At 39.1% G+C, this 24169-nt stretch overlaps 1 protein-coding gene across 12 annotated transcripts in view; it reads left to right on the plus strand.

The window, feature by feature from the left end:
* CLEC16A (C-type lectin domain containing 16A) overlaps positions 1-17428 on the plus strand; it is a 182096-nt gene extending 164668 nt beyond the window's left edge. For 5 of the 12 annotated variants that reach the window (XM_030577251.1, XM_030577258.1, XM_030577254.1 and 2 more), the window contains 3 exons: positions 1859-2008; positions 9021-9140; positions 13599-17428. In XM_030577251.1, the coding sequence (XP_030433111.1) occupies positions 1859-2008; positions 9021-9140; positions 13599-13948 (620 nt within the window). In that variant the 3' untranslated portion in view covers positions 13949-17428. Of the gene's footprint in view, positions 1-1858; positions 2009-9016; positions 9141-13598 lie in introns of all 12 variants that reach the window. The other 7 variants (XM_030577256.1, XM_030577264.1, XM_030577252.1 and 4 more) reach the window with 6 other exon arrangements.
* Positions 17429-24169: the final 6741 nt, after the last annotated feature.

Here is a 24169-nt window from a genome sequence, read left to right on the forward strand (position 1 = left end):
TGCATTACTTTGCATTTATCAACACAGGGCAACAAAATGGCAGATGAAATTCAATCACCCAGTTTTGTGAGATCCCTTTGTAACTCTTCACTGTCATTTTTAGACTTAACTACTTTGAGTAATATTATATCATCTGCATACTTTGCTACCTTACTATTTACCCCTTCTTCAGATCACTTATTGCACTGGTCCCAGTACAGATCCTTGGGGGACCCCACATTTACCTCTCTGCCTTGTGAAAACTGACCTTTTATTCTTACCCTTTGTTTCCTGTCTATTAACTGGTTACAGATCCATGAGAGGATTTTCCCTCTTATCCCATGACTCCTTACTTTGCTTAAGAGCCTTTGGTGAGGGACCTTGTCAAAGGCTCTCTGAAAGTCCAAGTATGTGATAGCAACTGGATCACTCTTGTCCACATGTTTATTGACACGCTCAAAGAATTCTGATAGCTTGGCAAGGCATAATTTCCCTTCAGAAAATCTGTGACTTTTCCTCCAACATATTGTGTTCATCTGTGTGACTGATAATTCTGTTCTTTACTATAGTTTCAACTAATTTGCCTGGTATTTAAGTGAGGTTTACCAGCCTGTAATTACCACGATCACCTTTGGACCCCTTTTTTAAAAGTTAGCATTATATTAGCTATTTTCCAGTCATCTTGTACAGAAACTAATTTAAATGATAGGTTATATACTGCAGTTAGTAGTTCTGTACAGAATTACAGAATTTCATATTTGAATTCCTTGAGAACACTTGAGTAAATACTGTCTGGTCCTGGTGATTTATTACTGTTTTTTTTTAAAAAAAAGGTTGCTGTTAGTTTCTCTTTTGCTAGTTGCTCTTCAAATACTTTTGTCCTGCCTAATTATATAGCAATAGCCCACCTTAATTGATTTTGTCTCATTAGAGTTGGTATGACAACACCCATTTTTCATGTTGTGTGTGTGTGTGTAAAATCTTCCTACTGTATTTTCCACTGCATGCATCCAATGAAGTGGAGTTTTAGCCCACGAAAGCTTATGCTCGAATTTGTTAGTCTCTAGGGTGCCAAAAGTACTCCTCGTTCTTTTTCATAATAGAATCTGTACACTATATTTCTTGAATAGGGGTTAAAAATATTGTTAATTGAGAAGATCAGATATTATTTGTATTCTGCTGTATTCTGACTTGGGAAAGTCTCTCAAACAGCTGGAAGAACATCTAATGTCAGCATTTTGGTTTGACTGATAATATTCCCCAAGGGTGGTGATTTTCCACTGAAGTGCTATACAGGTTTTCAGCCTCACAAAAGAGACAGCTGTCTCCAATGTAACGTTAGTAAAGCTCTCTTTTTGGCAGGTCATCTTTGAATTTATTGAAGCCAGTATTTACTACTACTTAGCTTTTGCGCAATGTGCCTCAGGGGGCAGATGGTCAGGATTCATCATCTGGAATTTGGACTGCTGGTTGGATCATTAGCTTCCTCGACTTGGGCTGGGTTGGGTTCTGACAGGGAGTGCAACGTGAAGGCTGATCTGTGCCCCCAAGTATTTACTGAAAATTGACAATAGCTTTCAAGCATGCATTGGATCACTGTCCATTTTGTTTCACAAATTGATTTTCTGCCTCTTTTCTGCATCCATCTTCCATCGTCCATCTGCAAGTTTAAGTAACACTTTTCAGTTAGATGTTGCTTTGCTTCTCAGCCCTTTCAGCTGCAAGTGACCTTTAGGTAGCTGCTTTCAGTCAGTTAATTGAATCAACACTAATGTGAGGCACTGTTGTGCCTCTCACCCTTTCCCAGTCTGCCCTTACCATACTGTCCAGCTTGAATTATTTCCATTATTACATTTCATTGTCTTGTCTTGTCTTGTAGGTTTTGCAGTAGCCCAGTGTATAAACCAGCCCAATCCATCACCGCTTTCATCGCCGTCTCCTTCTTCCAGTGGCAGTGGGAGTACTGGACACTGTGATTCAGTTACTGCCAGCTCCACTTCCACTCCTTCTGCAGCACACAGTCCGTCAGGTAAATCACGGTTTTCAGCTTTGGCACACTAGTTTGGCACACATCCAGCATGCACACTAGTTTATTTTATAAATACTTATTGGGTTAAATTGTAAGTCATGTTTCAGACCTTTTTTTTTACTATGCTGGATGTTTTTGCAAAACAGATTGTGAAGGTCTTTTCAGCTTTCTGGACTACTTTAGTCTGTGGATACTTTACTATTGTCAGTGTTGATTTTGAATGTTGGTTGAAAGATGCACCTTTACCTGCTTTCTCTTTGTCTGCTAGCAGGTTGTCTGCTCTAGTTTGTTTTACCTGGAATTATAATATGGCAGATTTATAGCTCGTCATCTCAGCTGGAGCCCCTGTGAATAAGTGTGAGATTCTGCACTCAGTGTAACTTTACGCAGCTGAATGGTTTTGTTCACACGCCACTTCTTGTGGTTGTGCCTTTTATTTTTTAAAATAAAATGACTCACTTTTTTATATTTAAAACTGACAGTTATATTTATATTTGTATCTACAGGGCAAACATGATCTATTTCAACACATGTTGTCTCTAGGTTGTTACATGGTAAAAGTTGGGCCATGATTAACGTGGAGTTTTGGTTAAACAGAGATTTGCGGAGACTCAAATACATGCATTCCACGTATGCTGACTGACAATAGTAAAGTGCTTTCAAAGGTTTTACACAGCAAACCACAGTAGTGCCATTATGCAGAAGTGCTTAATGTGAATATTTTACAATGAGATTCCTTTTTGCAGTCCCAGTTAGGACTTCCTTTTCCATTCTTCCTTTATTTTTAAAGTATTTGTAGAACATCCCATACTGACATTTGTTCTGAATATTCATTATATCAATCCATTCATTGACATACATGAGTCAGAGAGCTGCTGAGACACAGAGTTAGGGGCAAGGAAGGAAAGTCATTCTGCAGCAGATTCTCCTTGAAATGCTTCCATTGTGCACCTGTTCCACTCAAACCAGTTTTGGTTTTGAAAATTGAGGTGATGACTATTTTAAAAAATAATCAAGTTGGACAGCTGTTCCCAGGCTTGAAATGTGGATAATCACCTGCAATTCTGACTACCATTCTGAGTGGCCATTTCATTTTCTGATCTTAACTCAGAGGCATTCTGTTGTTATCATCCTTGGGGAGCCTGAGAGAGATCTATTTAAATTTATTGTAGGGGGCAGTGTTCTAAAAATGAGATTTTTTTTTTGATGGTTATGATAAGCATTCCATGATCCACACTTATGAAATTATAAACCAATTAGTAAACACTAAAAGATGTGGTAACATCAACCTTATATCAACATTTCAGAAGCAGAATGAGTTAAGTTGCGTGAAGTATTATGTACTCCAGTACCAATAAAGTGGCATTAAAAAATCGTCAGAAAGTATATAACTTTGTAAAAGATAATATATTGTGTGTTTACATAGCTGCTCAGTCATGAAGTACAGACCCTGCATACTTGCCCTTAAGCCACATCTTAAATATTGCTTAATTTTTCAGTGTCTGATTGTCCTTAATTACCACATGGTCAGAAAGTGAAGGTCCATTCAACTATCACTCTATAAAGAAATGGACAGCAAAAAAAAGCCTAGTTTTGAAATGACTAGTTCTGACTAAAATCACTTCTCAGGCTTCAAAGAGTATTTATAAAATACTGTCAAGTGTTTTTATCAAAATCCAAGAGGCTCTCTCTGTCTGCCACAAATAAAATGTCTGGGGGATTGCATAATTCTCATACGTTTAACTGATTGGACTCTATTCTGTCAAGGAGGGAAGTGAGTTGGATCCCTTCTGAAAATGCCTGCTGTCAGCCATTATCCAAGATTCTGTAAACTCCATTATCTCTGATGATCATGACCTTTGTAGTCACTTGGGGAGTAATGTTGTCTCTAAGGTCGCCAGAATCCAAAGCACTTAGGGTTTTATAGGTCAGAATCAAAATATAAACTTTACTAAGAAACAACCTGGCAATCAGTACAGGCCACATAGCACAGGTGGTTATTCTCCCTGCTAGAAGTACCACTTAAGTGGTCTGCAGCATCCTACATCATTTTAAGATTGTCACCCTATGTAGAGCACCCTACAGTCATCCTAACTGGCGGTTAAGGCATACACTTTGAAAAGTGTATAACCTTCTTGTCAGAGATGAAAATACTCTGTTATTAATCACAAAAAATCATTGCCTATATAATCCTTTTCCCCACCTCTATCTACAACATGTAGAGATACATTGCATCACCATTTTGATATAAAACAAAATACAAAATTCAAAGTACTAAACTAAAACTCATCTTTTAGTAACTTGCTCAGAGTTTTGAAATGATCTTGTAGACATTCTATCAAGAGAGAGAACTATGTGGGGATTGAGGGAATAAAGAGATGGCAGGATTTTCAAAAACTCCAGTCCGAAAGGGCCTCGTATGCAAGATTTATATAGCTAGAAAACATATGCTGAGGAGAATGCAACCCAAAAACTCCATTTAATGTTTATATGCTATAATTGAATCCTTAGTGTGACCATGAGCTGGCATAAGTAAATGTGCAATCTGTCTCTTGTCAATGGTGGCTGAGAAAAGAACCGTACATTAATTTTTGTTACACATATTACAGTAGTGCCCGAGGCCCCATTGTGCTGTATGCTCTACAGACGAAAAGAGAAGACCCAAAGAGCCTGAATTTAGGTCTTCTACCACTGTCAGAAGGAATCCTTCTGCAGCAAGACAAAACATTCTTCATTCATATAGTACTTCCTTATTTTATACTATTAAAAATGATTTCTGGTTACACGTGGTCACCCCAAACTCAAGTATCTGAATTCCTGCCTTGAGTTGTATTATTTATTCCAGGCAGATGTCTTTTATTTGTGACCAGCTGTGTCATCCATGAACAAATCAGTTAATCCAAAACAGATATTTCCCTGGTAATAATATAGAAAGATGATAGTGTATAGCCAATGGCATAGTTCACAGTTTTCCAAAATCTATTTATTCAGTGTGCTGTTTCCAGTAAACTTTTATTTATTTTAATCCTGTAATTTAAAGTGCTCAGTCAGGTGAGGCTTTTCATTGTTGACTACAGATATCAGATTAAGGTTTTGAAGTGTGTGTTTTTCAGCAGATGGGTGAGGCAATATCTTTTAGTGGACCAACTTCTGTTGGTGAGAGACACAAACTTTCAAGCCGCACAGCACTCTTCTTCAGGCTGAAAAACTTGCCTCTCTAACCAACAGAAGTTGATACAATAAAAGATATTACCTTACCTACCTCATGTCTCTAAGATCCTGGGACCAATATGGTTACAACTACATTGTTTTTCAGTGTCTGCACTTTGAAATTCTGCTAAATCACTTAGACTGAGTGAGCTACCCACATTAAACATAACCCATGTTCTGGTTAGTTCACAGGTGCAGCCTTAAAATTCTACTGTTCTGCAGGAAGATATCCTTAATTTAAAAAAAAAAAAAAGAAAGAAAAAAGAAAAGAAAAACAAGATCTCATTGAGTTCACTGAATAACCCTGCAAGACAGGGGGAGATTCTAAAGCTCCAGGATTCTGGGTGCAAAGTATTTTAACTCTTAATCTTCCCCTGAATAGCTTTCTGGAATCATTTTCAATGCCCTCACTTCTGGAACTGCTGCCTCTGAAATTTTGTACTCTTAAAAGCAATGTGTTGATTTACCCAGAATTATAGAAATAATAGCGCCCTTCCAGGAATTCGCCCTTCTAGGAGCAGCACTTCCAGGGGAGAGGTCACTGCAGATGTTTTTTCTCAGAGCTGCTTCACATAAGGGTAGGTTTGCAGGATACCTGCCATCTGTTTATACTGCATCTGGCTCATCTCTGTTGCACACAGTGATCTTATTTAAGTTTCATTCCTTTCCTGTTTATAAAGGCTGCTATCAAATTTTTAATATAAGGAGTTAGAAAAAAATATGCTGATACACATATAATTGTTTTTGCTGTTTTAAAAACTCAGGTTGAAAGGCTATTGATTTTTTCCATCTTCCATAAAGAGTCAAATGTTTTTGGAATTTTGTGCACTATTGGTGCTGACTCTTTTGATAGTTAATCTACATTTCAAATGGATTATACTTAGGAAATTTTTATCCCATTGAATAGCTGTTAAAGGCATTTTCCAACAGGCTACTTGCGTAATGTGCCCAAATTACTGAAAGTTGCGTAATAAACTAGAAATCCCACACCTGCCCAATTACAGCACTTATCCAGAATTGAAATGTATGAAGTGAAACTTTCAGTTCAGCTTCCAAACTGTACTCATTGCCAGAGGCAGAGATTTTAAAAAACATAGCATCTGATTGGCATACTCTAGAAAAGCAAACAGTGGATGCAATAGACTTCTGACATTATAGAAACTTTTAATATACAGTGAAAGTTACTTTCTATCACTTCTGCTTACATCAACAGAACCATGGTATTTTTCTTCACGAGGGATGTCACTAAATGTTTTGTATATTGCAAACCTACTACATATATTTTAGTCACTGGGAGACAACAGTGGTTATTTATCTACTTTTCTGTGAATAAATTAAGCTTTTTCCAGCTCTTAATACTACTAGACACACTGATAGCTAATGTTATATTCCAGGACATAGACTTTTAAACTTACAGCAATCTCTAAGTCCTTGTGTAGAAAATTATGGGGTTAAATCAGGGCTGAGCAAACTTTTCGGCCCCAGGGCCACATCTGGGTTTGGAAATTATATGGTGGGCCATGAATTCTCATGAAATTGGGGGTTGGGGTGCAGGAGAGGGTGAGGGCTCTGGCTGGAGTTGCAGGTTCTAGGGTGGGGCAGGAGATGAGAGGTTTGGGGTGTATGAAGATGCTCTGGGCTGGGACCGAGAAGTTGCATGTGCAGGAGAGGGATCAGGGCTGGGGCAGGGAGGTGGAACATGGGAGGGGGTCAGGAGTGCAGTATCTGAGCGGTGCTTACCTCAAGCAGCTCCCGGAAGCAGCGGCATGTTCCTTCTCCAGCTTCTACATGGAGGCGTGGTCAGGCGACTCTGCGCACTGCCCTGTCCGCAGGTGCTGCCCTTGCAGCTCCCATTGGCCACAGTTCCTGGCCAGTGGGAGCTGCAGGAATGGCTCTTAGGGCGGGGGCAGCGTGCAGAGCCCCCTGGCTGTCCCTGCGCATAGAGGCTGGAGGGGGGACACGCTGCTGCTTCCAGAAGCCGCAGCACACACAGAGCAGGGCAAGCCCGTGACCCCGTTCCCTGGCATGAGCTCGATTTAAAACATCTGGAAGATCAGATGCAGTTTGCCCACCCCAGGTTAAATGGAAGTCTTGCAATAGCTCTGATTGTTCCTTAGAAGTCAAAAAGCAGAAGTTGTTATGTACTGGAAGAAAGGAAAGTCCCTAGAGGGAAAGAGCAAACAATACAGTCAAAACAAGTCAGATTCATTGCTAGCAGGTGTTATACTTGTGATCTTCCTTGAAGGTGGGGGAGGGATAGCTCATTGGTTTGAGCATTGGCCTGCTAAACCTAGGGTTGTGAGTTCAGTCTTTGAGGGGGCGACTTAGGGATCTGGGGCAAAAATCAGTGCTTGGTCCTGCTAGTGAAAGCAGGAGGCTGGACTCAATGACCTTTCAAGGCCCCTTCCGGTTCTAGGAGATACATATATCTCCAATTATTATTATTTATTATTAATTATTTATTATTGTGCCCGTGTGAACAGTTGCTGTGTATAAGATGAAAACATTCTCCTGGTAGTCATATCTTCATCACTGTGCTTTTTGAGCTTACAGTGTAGCCCCTTTGCTGTCAGTAACTGAAAAATGTATTATTAAATATGCTTGTGTGTGTATAGTAAATGGGATAGGGAAGCTTTATGCTTCTATAGAATTCATATGCTAGCCGACAATATACCATCATTGTTACGCCATATTTTACTGAGTATTTTTAGAACTGTCAAGTCATAAAATGCAGCTGGTTTGATCTTGCTTTAAGAAAATATTTAAGGGATGATACGAGGATATATAAGCCAGCATTAAGTAATGAGAGTTTGGGGTTTCAGGAGGTTTTTCCCCTTCTTGTATGCCATTTACAGCATACTGCGCTCCTAGTTGGGGCACAAGTTGCTTTGGAAGTGAACAGATTAAAATGGAAAGGATAGTCCTTTGTTGCTGAGTTATAGTAATTTGCATTCTGATTTGTAGGGAATATATATTCCAAAATTCTGAGAACTGGGATCCTGTAGAAGAATGCATGCCATCTTGCTAACATCTCCTCTGTCCCTTCCATTTGTGATTCAGTAACCTAACTGTGGTGGTGTTTCAATTCTGTTATGCTAGTAGTCCTCTCTGTTAACTAGGTACAAAAATACTTTTAACTAAAGTTTCTTTTCTAGAACCCTACCTATGTGCTAAGCAGTCTTTCTCTTTTCTTAACTGCTGGTTGTCACTTGATATCTCTTTAGAATACTGCCGTTGGCTTTGTTAAAATCCAAGTGCAATGTTTCAGTTTCGTGTCTTTGAGTAGAAATATTGGATTGTCCAAAATAGTATCCTTTTGGCAAAATAGCACATGCTATCATATAATTTATTGCCACTGTGGGATTGGAATATTACTATCACACCAACATTTCTAAAAGATTGGTTCTATTTAATATTTTTAGTGTGTCTGGCCAGATTACAGTGTAAAAGTCTACCAATCCTGCCTCAGTGTAACTTCAGTGGGAGTTCAGCTGGTGTCAGAATTGCAGGATCTGGCCCTAAATACCATAAGTAAATCTCCAAATACGTAGGTAACAAAATAACATGATTTTAATTAGTTTGTAAGGAACATTAAATACACACACAGCTGTCAGAAGCGTTTTCCTATCTTACAAGGCTCTTGATGTGACTTATACCACTCAGAATACCAGCAGTTATGAAAAAATCCGTCACTTATCCTTGTTGACACTCTAATATTTATCCTTTGTGTCCTCTCCAGTTTCCCTTCTGTTTCATTGTGAAAGCCTTTGTATGATATATCACTGTGTTTTCCTCTAGTAAGGTCTGGCAGGAAAGGACGACGGCGGGTGTTTAGTCTGTCGGAGGCTGACAGTCACGGTGGACACTGGGTTTAGGTCTTCAAGCAGCAGCTGCAACCGCAACTCGTGCAAAAGCAATGCAGGCAGGTTCCTCCATCAGATTTCAAAAGGCCACAACGTTTAATAGAGCATAGCCATTATCTATTTCCATACTAACAGAATGACTATCTACTATTATATGCATGAAATATAGAACTTAAAAATAGCATCCACCTGTATTTGATTATTCTAGTTTAGAGCATCATACGTAGATATAACAATTGACTTCTAAAAGGTTTTTAACTGGTGGTTTCTCCTGTTTTTAATTATTCTTGGTTATCGTGCTAAAAGAATTAAAACTCCTCTCCTTGCCTGGAAAAGGTATGTCAAGTCCCAGCTTTCAAGCAGCCATGTCTTCTTTGAACAGGAGCAGCTATGGCTCCAGTGGAGTTCAGTAAGCAGGGGGTTCTAAATTGGCATGAATGCAAACAGCTAGCCAGTCCAGCTGCAGGACTGTAACTCAAGTGCAAGAGAGAAACTTTCAGCTAAAGACTGTCCAGGATTTGACCAGTCATATTTTCTATTCCTACAGAAATTCTCAGAATCTAGTCAGATGTTGTTATGGAATTATTTTTTCTGGCTTTGCTTCAACCAGGCAATTTCTCACTGATACGAGAGAGTGGGAAAATTAGCCTCAAGACATTACTGAATAATTGTGTTTACTTGGATCAGACTAGTCTCTTTTTGTATTCTTTATAGTAGTGGCATGAAAATAGAAAAATATTGCTGGTTTTGTTGGATGATAAACAACTTCCCTTATTTTTTGTAGATTTTATTAATACTCTTCTCACTTAGTTTCCTAGTTGTGTTTTAGTTATTTCTTTTTATCCTTTTGTAGTGTTGCTGCATGATTTAATAGACTTTTCTTTAGACCGCGTCTGACTTTTTTCGCTTGGTCTGCTCCTTTTTCCCCACTTAACTCTTTCATTTTTGTAGAGTTAATCTAGGTGTTATCCTGCAACTGCTGAGCAAATCCTGGGGTGCTGGGCACCTTCATTTATCACTGAAGCTGGTGGGAGTTAAGAGCAATCAACACCTTGTGGGAATCTAGTCCTTATTTTGCAAAAACTAATCAGAAATTACTTAACTGCATAAGAAAAAAGTTTACTCAATGTTTTTCCAATGTTAATTTCCCACATCAGCCTGGCACACTCTCATTCCTACGAGTTACTGCACACCCCAGGAGCTAGAGAACTAGTTAAGATAAAAAAAAAAAAAAACCCTTCACCGTTTTTGTGCAAAAGTCAAATTGAACTGTCACATTTGGGGAAACTCTGACTAATATCCTGGAGGTGGAAGTGCCAGAATAACATGGGAGAATTCTATCCTTTCAAGATACCAGCTGCTTTGTTACTTTCTCTCTCTTGCCTCTCAGTGCCTCATTGATTTGATTGAGGCTTGAGATCCAGGAGTGAGATCCTGTGAGATATCTCCAAAGAAGCAGAATATTCGCTCGTTAGGGCATTTTCCGCTGGGCCTGGGGCAGGAATTCCCACAGGTCTTGTGAGAGTACGTATTCTTGCCAAATGTCCTGCCCATGTCATAGACTCTAGAGTTTTGGATCAGCTATAAATAGGCATTCAAACCTTCAGATGCTTCTCTGAACTGAACTCAAACTCCAAACATTTTGTAGTTGGTGATAATATATTCTCTCACTGATGGAATGATACTGAAGGACAGTAGCTCAGTTAATACCTCTGGAGGCTACCCATAGAAATCCTTTTGCATCAAGGTGATACTTTGGTATCCAGCATAAACACCTTGTATTGTACACATTTTCAATATCAGTTGGTCCCCTTGCTCTGTTCCCTTGGATCCTTATTAACTCTGTTGCCTGATAATGTAAGATCAATGTAATTATTTTTTTCTAGCCTTTAAAATATTTTATATCTTGTAAGGACGAGTGTTTTAAATTAGACATAGATCTTACCTTTTTAACTGATGTAAGTTACCGACATCCATTAGAGAAATCAAAAATGTTTGTCATGCTAGTACTAGTTATCCCTATGCCGCTGTTCATTGTCTGCCCTCACTAGAGGCTATTTTTTCACTAATCCATAGTTACCACTGTCAGGCGTCCTGCTTGGATGCAGCAAATTTGTCACTGCTACCCTTAAATATAGCAATGCAATAAAGGAAATGAAGTTCAGGGAGCTACTAATGGGTTATGGAAAGTAGATGATGCAAGAAAAATTACAGCCATTAATAATAAATATAACTTAGAGAAAAAATACAGTACAGAAGATTTCTATTTCTGTATTTTCTATTTATAAATACTACAGCTGAAATATTTCAAGGGCAAGTTGAATTTGTTTTGCTGATGTTTATGGTGCCATTTTCTAATCATTCCTCTGAGGTTGTTTTACAGTGTGTTGAATAGAAAATTGCATTTGTTGGCCCTGGATATGTTCCACAGATAAATATTTTTCAACCATTTTTTTTCCTTATATATAAAAAGTGGGAGACATTTTAGCATTTGTTTAGGTATTATATAATATTGGAACAGCACAGTGCAGTAAAAAATTTAAAAAAAAAAAAAGCTTTGTCCTCTGTTTACTTGTCCGCCATAGGATTAAAAAAAAAGCATTTAGAATTATACCAAAATTATTTCTATGTACGGGAAAATGGCTGTAATTAAAGCAGTCTGGCATAGAACTAAAATTTAACAGATTTTTGAAGAGCTGCAGTAAAGCTGCAAATTTGTGTCCGTTGATACACTACATTTACCAAATTTACTAATGTGTCAAAATAATAAATTTTAGTGAGTGTTTTCACAATATTCAAAAGCCCAGATTATGGGTAAAAAATAAAGTTTAAATTTGTTTAGTCATCTTTTTGTTAATTATCATAATAAATACTGCAGACCTTTAAACAACTACACTACTACAAAAAAGACTTACTGGTTGGACTTTATTAAATGTTAGTAATTGCCTTGGAATTCAGAGAAATAAAAATTCATGTTCAACATTTTCTTAGCAATTCTTTGTCCTTCATGCAAATCTTACATCGTTTCCTCTAACATCATTTACCACGTTTTCCCCAAAGCTTTTTTACGGCTAATTAGAAAAATCTGCAGAGTTATTTTGCCTCAGCACTCTTTCAAAAGGCAGCTGCTAGTGGTGACCCTTGGGGGGAAAAAAGTGGGAGCCAAGATTTTGCTACAATTTGTGTGTCTTGTTTTTCTTTAAAAACAAAAAAAACAAAAAAAACCCACAACAACAAAAAAAATGAAGAAGCTGTAGCCCGCAGACTGTCAGCAAAAGTGAAATGAAGTGGTTTCTGAAGTGAAAATACACATTTGTTTGGAGTCTTTTTAGCAGAAAGATGAGAATTCTGCAATGGAAGGAATAAAAACCATGTCTCTCACCCACACCCAAACCACTCATTTTCTCTGTCTTGGGTGACCATTCTTATCTTTTCATTTCATTCTAAGCTCTACTGTTTTTTTCCTTGTGTTTTACCTTAAGTTTATATTTTCTGTTCTTATAGGATTAACCTGAATTCATATTGAAACTGAAATGTCTTTAAAGGTCATTCTGGTTTAAAAAAAAACAAAAAAAAACAGTCCTCCACTTTCTCTCCACTCACTAGAATGCCTTGTAGAATTTTCTGCAGACTGCAGAATTTTCTTGCGCACTTACACATGCTCCCTCTGAAATGAAGAACCATGTAAATAGTCTGTCTGGTAGCTGGTTACCTGAGTTACTCCATTTGTGTTAGTTACTATAATCTGAAATAATACATATTGGCCTGACCTGGAAGATTTTCTAATATAGAACAAAACTTACAAAACAATTGGGGGTTTTTCCATTGAAGCCAAATTAGCAATTTTTCTGCCACTTATTTAGGATTTTTAAGGAAGAGGTGTAAAGGAATGTTAATTTATTAAAATGCTTCTCATTATGTGTAATTATTCCTAGCCACCTTCATCTTGTTTGCTCAAGCAAACAAAAGTGCAAGAAGAATGTTTATAAACAGTCCTGTCTATCTGCATTAACCGAATGGTTCTGTAGAATTATTCTCCTTCCCAATCTCCCATGGTTGAATTGTCATGTTTGATTATTTCACAAGTTCATTAGAACCAGGTTTCTTCATGGGAAATGAATTCTACAGTTTTCTGTTTTCAAAGAACTTTCTGATGTGAGGTTATGTTGGTTGCTCTAATCTGTGCTAAATTCTAGGAAAGCTTTTTTCACTACTCTCCTGCACTTCATCCCACCAGAAATAATAGTAATGTCACATTTCAAAGGAATTACTTACACATAGAGTATTTAAGAGCTGTCCTTAATTCAAAAAGCTTACAGCTGGCATTTCATATCTCTACTAAATATTTGCTGCATTTCATTATTTATATGACCACAGGGTACATGTTTAAACATGTTGCTTCACAGATCTTTGGTTTCCTCCTGAGTTTTTTAAGTAAAGAGCTTTATACTGTTGGTGTTTTGTCAGGTGTATTGAGCACAACTCAAATGCTAACTACGGCCTAATGTTTTCTTTAGTAGATGACTCTTCAGCTCCTGAACAACCTCCCATAATCTTTTCCAGTCAGATGATGTTGGTGGATGAAACCTCTTCAGCTGCCTCAAAATCTGGCAAGAACCCTGAAGTGGAAACAGCTAACCTATCCCCTAGCCTGATTCCTGCACAGCAGCCTACGATATCTCTTCTCTCCGATGACAATGCAGATGCACTGAGTGTAGAGTCACTCACACTGGTCCCACCGATTGATCCACACAGCATTCATACTTTCAGCTGCATTCCTCAGTCTTCCTTGCCGTCCGAAGTTTGCGGAGTGACAGAGGGAGAGGGTTCTGATCAAAGTCAACAAGCAGACTATGATGAACAGTGAAGAAAATGCAACTAACTGCTCTGTATTTTCTTTTAAGTGAGGTGATGGGGGCATTAATAAAGCCACAAAGGCCAGTTGGCTCACGGGAAAGAGGCCAATTACTCAGTAACTCAATGTATGGGCACTCTTTAAAATCAACATTATACATTCAGCATTTTTGAAGGAAATCTCTATTGTAATATGGGAAAATGAAGAAGCTTTGTTGGGCTGCCAGGGCTTCATAATGTTTTACTTTTCCAAATACAGAGAGACAATATTTGCCAGGAAAAGGAAATATTTTAGGATATTATAGTACAGAGATGCTGTTTCCATTTGAAACAGTTTTTTTTCTCTTCTGTTGGTCTCATTCAGCTTTTAGAGGTATGGCATAAAGACTGACTTGGCCACTTTCAGTATTGTATTCGTAGGATTGTAAGCTTTAATATTGTATCCTCTGTGTAATATTTATTTCAGTGTTTGGCTCAAGGCAACATAAATATCAAGGAAAGAATTTTTTTATTAAAATGAAACAAATCCCTGATATAACAATCAAAGGCTTATTCAGGTTAATATAAGATGAGTTTTTGAGAGGCATGTTATATAGTTTTTTGCATAACCAATACAGAGAAATGTGAAGTAATTTAAAATCCTGATCTACTTTTTCTTAAGTGATTGTTTTAGTCTGTCAGTTCACTTCTGACAGAGGCAAATTGCGCCATCTGAGGGATGGCAAAATCCCTTCTGCAGAAGGACACTCTCTCTTCTTTAGAAACAGCCACAAGAGCTTGTGCTATATACAAGTTTTCATCTCCAATGTATCCAGGAAGGCACCTTACCCAGCTGATGGTATCTCACTTTAGAAGGATGAAACTCAAAAGGGAATTTTTCTATCTGGAACCAGCTAACCCTGACATTAACCAGATTAAACTTCTCAGTGAAAGGCTTCAGATCAGATAGACAATCTGATCTGTAGGTCCTGGTACAGAGAAGATAGAAATTAAAGAGAGAGCATAAAACTTGGCAGCAGTTTGGCATGTTCTTTGCTGAATTGATTCATACCTTAACATGAATAGAATTTAACCTCTCTCAAGTAAATCTGAACTGCATTCATTTGAAGTGGTGATAAAACTAGCAGGGAATATTTATTACTGCATAGATGATGATGATGAAAAGCATTTCCTGATTCTCAGAAATTAACAAACACTTGCTTTTGCTTCTGTTTTGATTTTAGTTAGCAACGGAGCCTATTATGTGATTCTGTCCCTGTTGAAATCAGTGAGAATTTGCCATTGCATTCAGTAGTAGCAAAACTAGACTCCAGTCTTGTGTAGGATTAATTTGAAAAGCGCGTACCTATCTTCCATTCACCCTGCCATGGTTACACGATTGTTTGGCCCTCAATAAGGGAATACTTGAGCAGGATGTTTTAAAGGTTGTATTTGTATATTTGACGCACCTCTGACTTTTGGTCTAACTTTGTTTGCCACTTGCTTTTCCAGGCTTGGTCCTTTGTGAAGTAACTTACCCTTAGCAGAATACACATATACATAATGTTAGAAGTGGTGATGGAGCCAGTAAATGTTTGTTCCTATGTTCATAACTGACTGATTCAGATCTGTTACACTGTCTGACTCCTTTTCACTCCTGTGGACTTCAGCAGGCGTTTAACCAGTCTAACTGAGAGTCTGATCCTGCAAATGCGATGGCCCCAAGCCCCACATGAAGTCTGAGAGTTGGGGGTTCTCAGCACCATTCAGGAGATGCTTAGCAACTTGTGGAACCAAACTCAGATGAGAATTTGGCCTTCGGGTGGAATGGGAGCCCATATTTCTTTTGGACTGTTCTTAGACATGGTAGTCGAAAGACCATCTCAAAAACGATTACCTGCTTATTTTGAAAGTCGTCTTTTGTGCTACATGTGACGTTTCACTCGACCTAGAGCACAGAAAATGCCATATTGCAAAGTGAATTGTTCTAAATAATGTTACTTTTAAATGGAAATTTGGGGTCTTTGTTAAAAGAAATATATTTACCTCATTTAGAATTACATTCTAGTTGAATTAAGTCAACAGGTACAAAATAGGCCAGTTAGCAAGCAATGCCCCCTCTTACCTCTAAGCCATAATGCACACCAAGAGATGGGACAAAGGATTTTTTTTTAATAAGCTTACAGAAAAATAAGACTTGAAAGGAAAGTGTCTTAGTCTCTGCTTCCAGATACATTGTGGTAGCTTTGAAAGCCAACAATCTACTTGAATTGTCTGCTGGAAGTTTTAAAGGGAAGAAGAGGGTGAAAACATGCATTGATAAAGAGAAAACAGAATAAATGACTAAACAGTTATGTCACTCAAACAATTGCTCAGACTGGTTTGTTTCTAATCTTAAAACGTATATAAGAATTGACAGTGCTTAATGCTGCATTAAGGAGAGTTCACTATATAAAACCCCTATAGATACTGAAATGTATCTTCTGGAAATCTTTGGTCTGTTTACAAATATAGTGTATTACTCATCTGTTGTTCTTCGAAGAGTATCATATCTATCACTTATCAGAAAAGCTCAAGAGCTGTTTCCTTAGCCCCCTTTCGCTGTAAAAGGGAAGTAGAAACAAGAAAGCATTATCACAGCAGCCGCTTTTTTTTGTTAAAACAAGAATTGATTGAATCAATGTGTTCTCACTATCGGCTTAACCAAATCCTCACTGCTCTCCAAACATACGGGTCAAGCTTAAGGCTCAGTATTTTCAGTCTAATTCTATGGGGTCTTTAAAGAGGATCACTATAAAAATAGCAGGTGTAGAAATGGACCAGAACATAACACTGAATTTGAACTCACTCAAATGTGAGGAGATGCTGCAATCTGGTTGTGAATTTTGGGCTTTGTTTCCATCCTTTACTCATGGCTCTGGCTGAATGCTAACTAGATAAAGCCCCTCAAATTCCTCCCTGAGAAATAAGACCAGCAAAGAAGTCAGTGGTATATTGAATGTGACTTTCGCTGTTTCTTAGTCTATTCGTCTCACATGTATTTTATCAAATCTGTACCAAGATGCTGTAGTTCACATGGGTTGTTCTCTCTCTTCACCTTTGCTCTGCCCCATCACAATGATGGTCTTAGTAGTTTTCAATGAACTGTAAGAGTAGAACCTAGATTTTCAATCTAACAGTAACTGCAACATACACTTAAGTAATCTGGTGTAGGAAAACATCTAGAGATACAGGGCCTGATTCTGATCTCCACTTCACCGAAGTCAATAAGGAATAATTCTTCTGGAGTCAGTGGAGTTGTGTGTATAAAACTGGTTTGAAGCCTCATTCACTTTCCTGAGGCTTTTTAAAATTTAAATTTAGGAAATTATATTTTTGGTTTCCTTTGTTGTAGGATTCTGTGGATTAAACCATGCTCAGTAGAAATGTTGTCATTGTGTTAATAGATAGATTCATGGAAGATAGGCCCATCAATGGCTGTTAGCCAGATTGGGGCGGGCGAGGGGGTGTCCCTAGCCTCTATTTGCCAGAAGCTGGGATTGGGTGACAGGGCATGGATCACTTGGTGATAACTTGTCTGTTCATTCCCTTTGGTCCATTGGCCGCTGTCAGAAGACAGGATACTGGGCTTGATGGACCTTTGGTCTGACCCAGTACAGCTGTTCATATGTTCTTAATATACAAATATAGAATCCATAATTTGAGAGGGTAATTGCCCTGGTCCCACAGTAAGGGATGAGTGCACACACATTGTCCATTGCTAATTGGTGGTAGTTTAAAATTTAGATTGGATGAGTTATTGTGTGTTTTATTAACAAACTGCTGGCTACCCAAGGAAATAGTGCATTTTGTTCCTTAAATTAGGCAGAGGGATGTAAATACGGAATTAACTTGTTAAAGGCGTTCTTCAGCATTCGTCATGACCTTTAGTTCGAGGAGTTCTACACTTTGTTCAGTTAAGGGCTTTGGTAACAAAAGGTGAGAGGATCTGTTCTTCAGTCACATGTATGGAATTAATGCAAGTAATTTCACAATCTGGATTGTTGTTAAAGATATGCCTGATGCTCAGACTAGAATTCTAGATCAGGGAATAGTCAAATCTGGATCCCTGTTCACAATTTAAGCCCATCTGTAGCGAGCCTCATAAATCCCTTGCACAGCAATGAGACTAGAAATAATGTTCCTTTGTGGATTTTAGTTCTAAAATTTCATTGCTATCTTATGCGTGCAAAGTTTTAAAAGATATTGAAAGTTTAAAATGGTTTAGTTATTGCAAAATGAGCAGCAGCCAGCAGGTTTTAAGTTATTCTGATCTTTCTAATTAAGCAATAAGACATGGTTAGCTGTAATTTCTATGCTGTTATAAGTGGCCTTGGATGATTATTTTAACAGCTCTAGATATGCAATAATTATCCTGTAATTGAATGCCATTTTTCCAATAGGAAATGGATTTTATTAATAAAGTAAGGGAAACCCATCAGGTCAAACTGTATCCAGATTTCTGAAGTCATCCATAAAAATTAACAACGTCTGTTTGCTATACTCTGTGTTTAATGTATTCTTTTATAATCACATTTGCTGTGCCTGTATTTGCTCTTATGCGTACATAACTATAGAATAACCTACTTAATATTCACTATGCTAATCACTGCTTCTCCACAAAACAACCAGTCATCTTCTGAAAAAGTTTAATAAGATGAGTGCTGTTAGGTGAAATTTTATTGGACAGCTACTACCTGGAGAATTAAATGCCAAAATGAAAGATTTCAGAAGGAAGGGGGAGGCATCAGTTAGGGGCCATGCCCTGGTGAGAAATCTGCCTTCCACCTCCAGCTACTCGGAAGGGAGAGGCTGCTGGGATTTTTACCGGGGTACTGCCTTTGATCCTTTTCTTTCTGGCTATTTCATGTGATGTATTTAAAACTCCCTTCCCATCCTATACACTTCTCTGGATGCTAGAAAGGAGTTTTCTCTTCCACGCATATGCAAAGCTACCACTACCACTACCATCATCTTGCTGGCCACTGTGTTCTCTTAACCAATTCTTCTTTTTGCATGATCCTCTCAGAGTAGCTTCACTGCCTACCTCTGCTGTTGTTCAGAGCTTTCCCAAACATCAGCGAGATGAAACTGAAATTCTTGTCAGTCTTACTGCTCCCTACAGGCTTCTGAACAACAGCAGTGAACCTGAGCAGAATTTTGTTAGTTTCACTTTGCTGCTGCCCAGAAAAACTCTGAGCAGCAACAGAGGCACTGGAAAGCGAGTATTGCACTGGGTCAAATTCAGAAGGTTCTCTTCCCACTATAAGGGCCAGAAATGTAATGTTTTTATAATAGAGGTTTAGATTTTATACAACTATTGCTGTCTTTGGCTCCCCAAAGTTTGTTAAAGCCCTACAGATTGCTAAAATTTCATTCCTTTTACAAAATATTCTAGAAGGTGTCGCTCAGTATTTTTACTAGTATATTACAAATTTAACACTAAATTGCACTTGTCGAAAGAATAATACATATTAGAGCAGTAGCCCTTATTTTATTTAATTATTTGGTAATTAGCAGAATTCAGTCATCAATAATGGGTCATCCAGTCATTAGTGTGAATTAAAGTTCAACTATCTTGGATTAGAAATTTCTGTAGATAACCATTCATGGGTTATTTTTTAATCATTGCAGTGACTGAGTAATATGTATATTTCACATACACAGTAGGTGAGTCTATATAAAGTTTCTTGTAGTGAAATAACATATAGCTTAATGAATAGTAATGTTTAATAGCATTTATTCAAATTGTTTTCTGAAGAAAATGATACAGAGCCTGAGGTAAATCAGGTACTGTGTTCCCACTATTAGTTTACAATAAGCTGTCACACATTGTGTGTGATTCTCTTGGCCACCGGCTAGTCATTTATACCAGTCAAAATATTCTGATTTGGTTGCGTTTTCCTCTCTGGTGTAAAGGACTACCCCAGGAATGAGAGAGAGGAAAACCTGGCCTGTGTGTTAATGTTTATTACCCAATAAGTGGATGTAAGGACTAAGTGCAGTTGAAAATGTTATAATGTACATGAAGCTAATTTAAGAGGGGTCAGGAATTGTAAATGGTTTCAGTTTTGCAAACTAGAGATGATTTACTAGAACCCTGAAAGTCTGGCTTTGTTTGCCCTGTATAAACACTAAGGGTACGTCTTCACTACCCGCCGTATCGGCGGGTAGCAATCGATTGCTCGGGGATCCATATATCACATCTCATCTAGATTCACGTAGCTGAAGTTGCGTATCTAAGATCGATTTTTTCCCCCGTAATGTAGACCAGTCCTAAGTGCAGTAAAGAACTAACACGGCTACCCCTCTGATACTTGACAGCCCTAAGTGGTAATCTGTTAAACCATTGTAACTTCAGGCAGCACCGTTGTCAGCCTCTCCACCTGCAAATACGTTTTTTTGGTTGTTTGAGCTGTTGAACTTTGTTGCAAACATTTTGCTTCATTTTAAATTGCTTTGAAAGTTCAATTCTGTTTTAGGTACAAAGTGGGAAACAAACCTATTTTTTTACATAACTGAATATTCAGGCATTGTGCAGTACATAATCACTCAGTGAGCAGAAAGGAGTATCTTCTGAAATATATTTGAATAACCTTGTGTATGAGATGTACTTGATTAAAAAAACACAGGGTGGATTTAATTCTGAAGTGTCTTTTCTACATGCAATAAGTATAAACTATTTAACATTTGTATTAGACATTCAGAGTAAATGTGACAGTACATTATGTTCATTTAAACTGAAGGAAAATGTAAATAAGAGTTTGGGGGAGGGGAAAACTTAGGAAATATTTGTGTACATTTCTGAAACCTTACGGATTTCTACAGAAGGGTGAATTTCCTGGCATGAATCATGTTCTGCTGGTGTTGAACACCTGGACAGGAATGAATAATGGAATTTTCTTTGTAAACTGAACTTTTGCAATAAAAGTGGTGTTACTGAGGACCTTTCGTCTTGTGCTTCTGGGTTTGTTATGTGCAAGCACATATAACATCAGTACATAGTAGCCCTATTACATCACTCTCAGTAGTTTGCTTTAATTAATAGGGACACATTTGTGTGAGTTTGGTTTGGGAATCCTCCAGTTCAAAATGGAGCTATACAGCAGATCTGAAATTTCTTACACTGGTTAGGGAGGAAAGGATCAAGGGAGTGAATGGGGAAACAGGAAAGAGGCCAGCAGAGATAGTGAGAGGTCGTAGTTAAGGGATATAGAGCAAGGGACAAGGAGGATGGCTGGGCCATAGTTAAAGTAGCTGTCACTAAAAGACAGCAATCGCTTTCAGTTTGCAAATGCCCTTGCTGGCTGTTGGATGTGATTTCTTCCCAACTGTACCCCTGTGCTCCCAAAGGTGTGAAGTGCCAGACTTACGTATGGACCCTTTCAACTGAGGTTATTAGGTGCATTCGCATTATTTAGCCACTTCATCTCCAGGGGTGAATTAGTGAGCACACAATCCTTGCAAAGCATTCCTTTTCAAGCGAGGCTTTCCTCCAGGAGAAGTCTGAGAAGAAATTAAATTACATTGTAGCATGAAATAAGCAAACTTTATAGTTAATAGATAGGAGAAAATGGCCCACAATTATAGGAAGCAAGTCTTGGCACACAAAAGAGAAGAAACAATGAGTTTATTTAAACCTGCAACAGAATGAACTTAATTTTACATTTCATAATGGGAACTTGACTAGGTAGGTATTGTGGATATAATTGTGAGGTGCCCCTCTCCATTTTAAATTGCTTTCTATTTGTGGCTTGCATCTCCTCCCCACACCTCAAACACACACCGTTAGCTGCCTTACTCCTGCATCAGGGCAAGCTTCTGGAGCCAGGAGCAGCTCTAGGTATTTTGCTGCCCCAAGCACGGCAGACAGGCTGCCTTCGGCGGCTTGCCTGCGGGAGATCCCCAGTCCCGCGGATTTGGAGGCACGCCTGCAGGAGGTCCGCTGAAGCCAGCGGACCCTCCGCAGGCATGCTGCTGAAGGCCTTCGCAGCAACCAGCAGAGCGCCCCCCATGGCTTGCCACCCCAGGCACGTGCTTGGCGTGCTGGTGCCTGGAACCGCCCCTTTCTGGAGCACCTTACAACAAAACCAACACACCAGCTGTATGAAGTAGGCATTATTATCCCTTTGTTCCAGAGAGGTAAAATGAGGCACAGAAAGGTGAAATGACTTGACCAGCAGCACAAATGTGTGTGAGATGGAACCAAGAGTCCTGACTCCATTCTGCCTGAAAAGTGAGTTCAGTAGAATGCTGCTCAGCACTGACCTGTTTCCCTACTTTAAGGCTTTGTTTACACATACATTGTACCACTTAACTATATTGGTATACTTAAAGCAGTACAATCCATCCTCCATAGTGTGGGCACAGTTATAACATTGTAAAGGTACTTGACTCTGGAATAGTTATTCTCACAGGTAAGGTGTATAAGCTAACTGTGAAGACCCTTTCTGACAAGATAACTGTCTGTGCTCAAGTTATACTGATTCCACGACGACGGTAGGAATATCACACCCTATCTGGTACAAAACCTGTGTTAAGACAAGGCCTTAGTCATGTTTCCTAGCTAAAATAACACTCAGGAGGTTGGGGTACATATGGTACCTACAGAGTTGAAAGGGTGATTTCCTGTAAGAAGGTGCAACAGCTCCTGAATTGGGATTCTCTTTTGCCCAGGCACTTTCTCTGCAGTGCAATTATGCACGAATGCTGCCTCCTTTGTAGACAGTGAGGGGAAAAGGAGATCCTAAAAGGAGATGCGGATATAGCTTCCCTCCCAATCAAACACTAGGTAATTACCTGGATTATCCAGCCAGGTGCCTCAGATTTTGTTTATAAAGCAGATTGGGTTTACTGATGGCCTGCCCCTGCTGCCTTTTGTGCATTTCACTGGGACATTTGGGTGCACAAAAGCACAGTAAAGGGCTCCAAATGAGTAAGATACTAGTTTGCCTGTACAATCAACCGCCTTTCACTATTTTGCTGCCATAGGTTAAAAACTGCCTGACTTGCTTCTGTCCTTCTCACAAAGACTAGTGATTTAAGACATGACTGGAAGCCAACCAGCACATCTGGACTTCCTCATAGTCTAAGAACAGGATGAGCCATGTAATCATTGTTCTCAGTTTCCCCATCTGTAATATAAGGATGATGATGCTTCCTTGCTTTATTTTTATATATATTACAATAGCATCCTGAGGCCCATTCTTAATTGGGACGACCTTGCACAAAGCATTGTACAAACGTAGTGGGGAGAGACTCCCTGCCCTAAAAAGTTTACAATCCAGGCTAATGGCATGCTAAAACACATAGGGAGGAGTGGGAGAGGAGGGATTAATTAATACAACATTAATTAATACAAACAATAATTAATACAAACAATAATTCAGGCCTACTTCGTACCTCACTCCTGCTTATCCATTATCATCAGCAGTGAATGTCCTATAACCATCTCCTTTACTAACAAAGTCACCCACACAGCAGCTATATCTCAAAAGCATTTTATGCTGCTCAAGGCAGAGGCCCATATACAATTTCAGAGTAGTAGTTAGTTCATTCTAAACAGTCTGCAATGCAGCCACACTGCACACAGTTTTATATACAAGTTGAACCTCTCTAATCTGGCACTCCCTTGTCCAGCAACATCCATGGTCTGGCATAGGTGCTGACTCCGTGGGTATTCAGGGGCTGGAGCACCCACAGGGAAAAATTAGTGGGTGTGGAGCAATCACTGGCACCAAGCTCCTTGTAAACGGGTTGGGACTCGCCACCCACGGCACCTCCTGCTGGCTATTTCGGGAATTAGCTTGATTCCAGTGGAGCGCCCCCTCCTGGTGGTGTCCCATCCATTGTTCTGCCCTCTGCTCTCCGCTGCTGTCGCTGGATCCGCGTTGCTCCCTGCTCGGTGGCATCCTCTTCGAGGCCACTGCCCTCCAGCAGTGTCCCTTAGTCCATCTGGACCCCCTTCCGGGGATCGGTGATCAGCAGTCCTCCACTCCAGCCACCATGTGTAACCACACACCCCAAAGTCTAATCCCTCTTCTCAGGGATCGGGCATAGTCTATAATAGCTGCTCCCTACAGCCAATGGCTGGATGTACTGCAAGGAGGAAAGGGGGGACCCAGGCCCACCCTCTACTCTGGATCCTGTCCCAAGGACTCTCTGGTGTCAGCCTCACTGTCTTCTTTCTTTCCCCTTCTCTGTCTGTTCCCCTGGG

Source organism: Gopherus evgoodei, chromosome 10, assembly GCF_007399415.2.
Source record: "Gopherus evgoodei ecotype Sinaloan lineage chromosome 10, rGopEvg1_v1.p, whole genome shotgun sequence".
In the NCBI taxonomy this organism is placed as follows: Eukaryota; Metazoa; Chordata; order Testudines; family Testudinidae; genus Gopherus; species Gopherus evgoodei.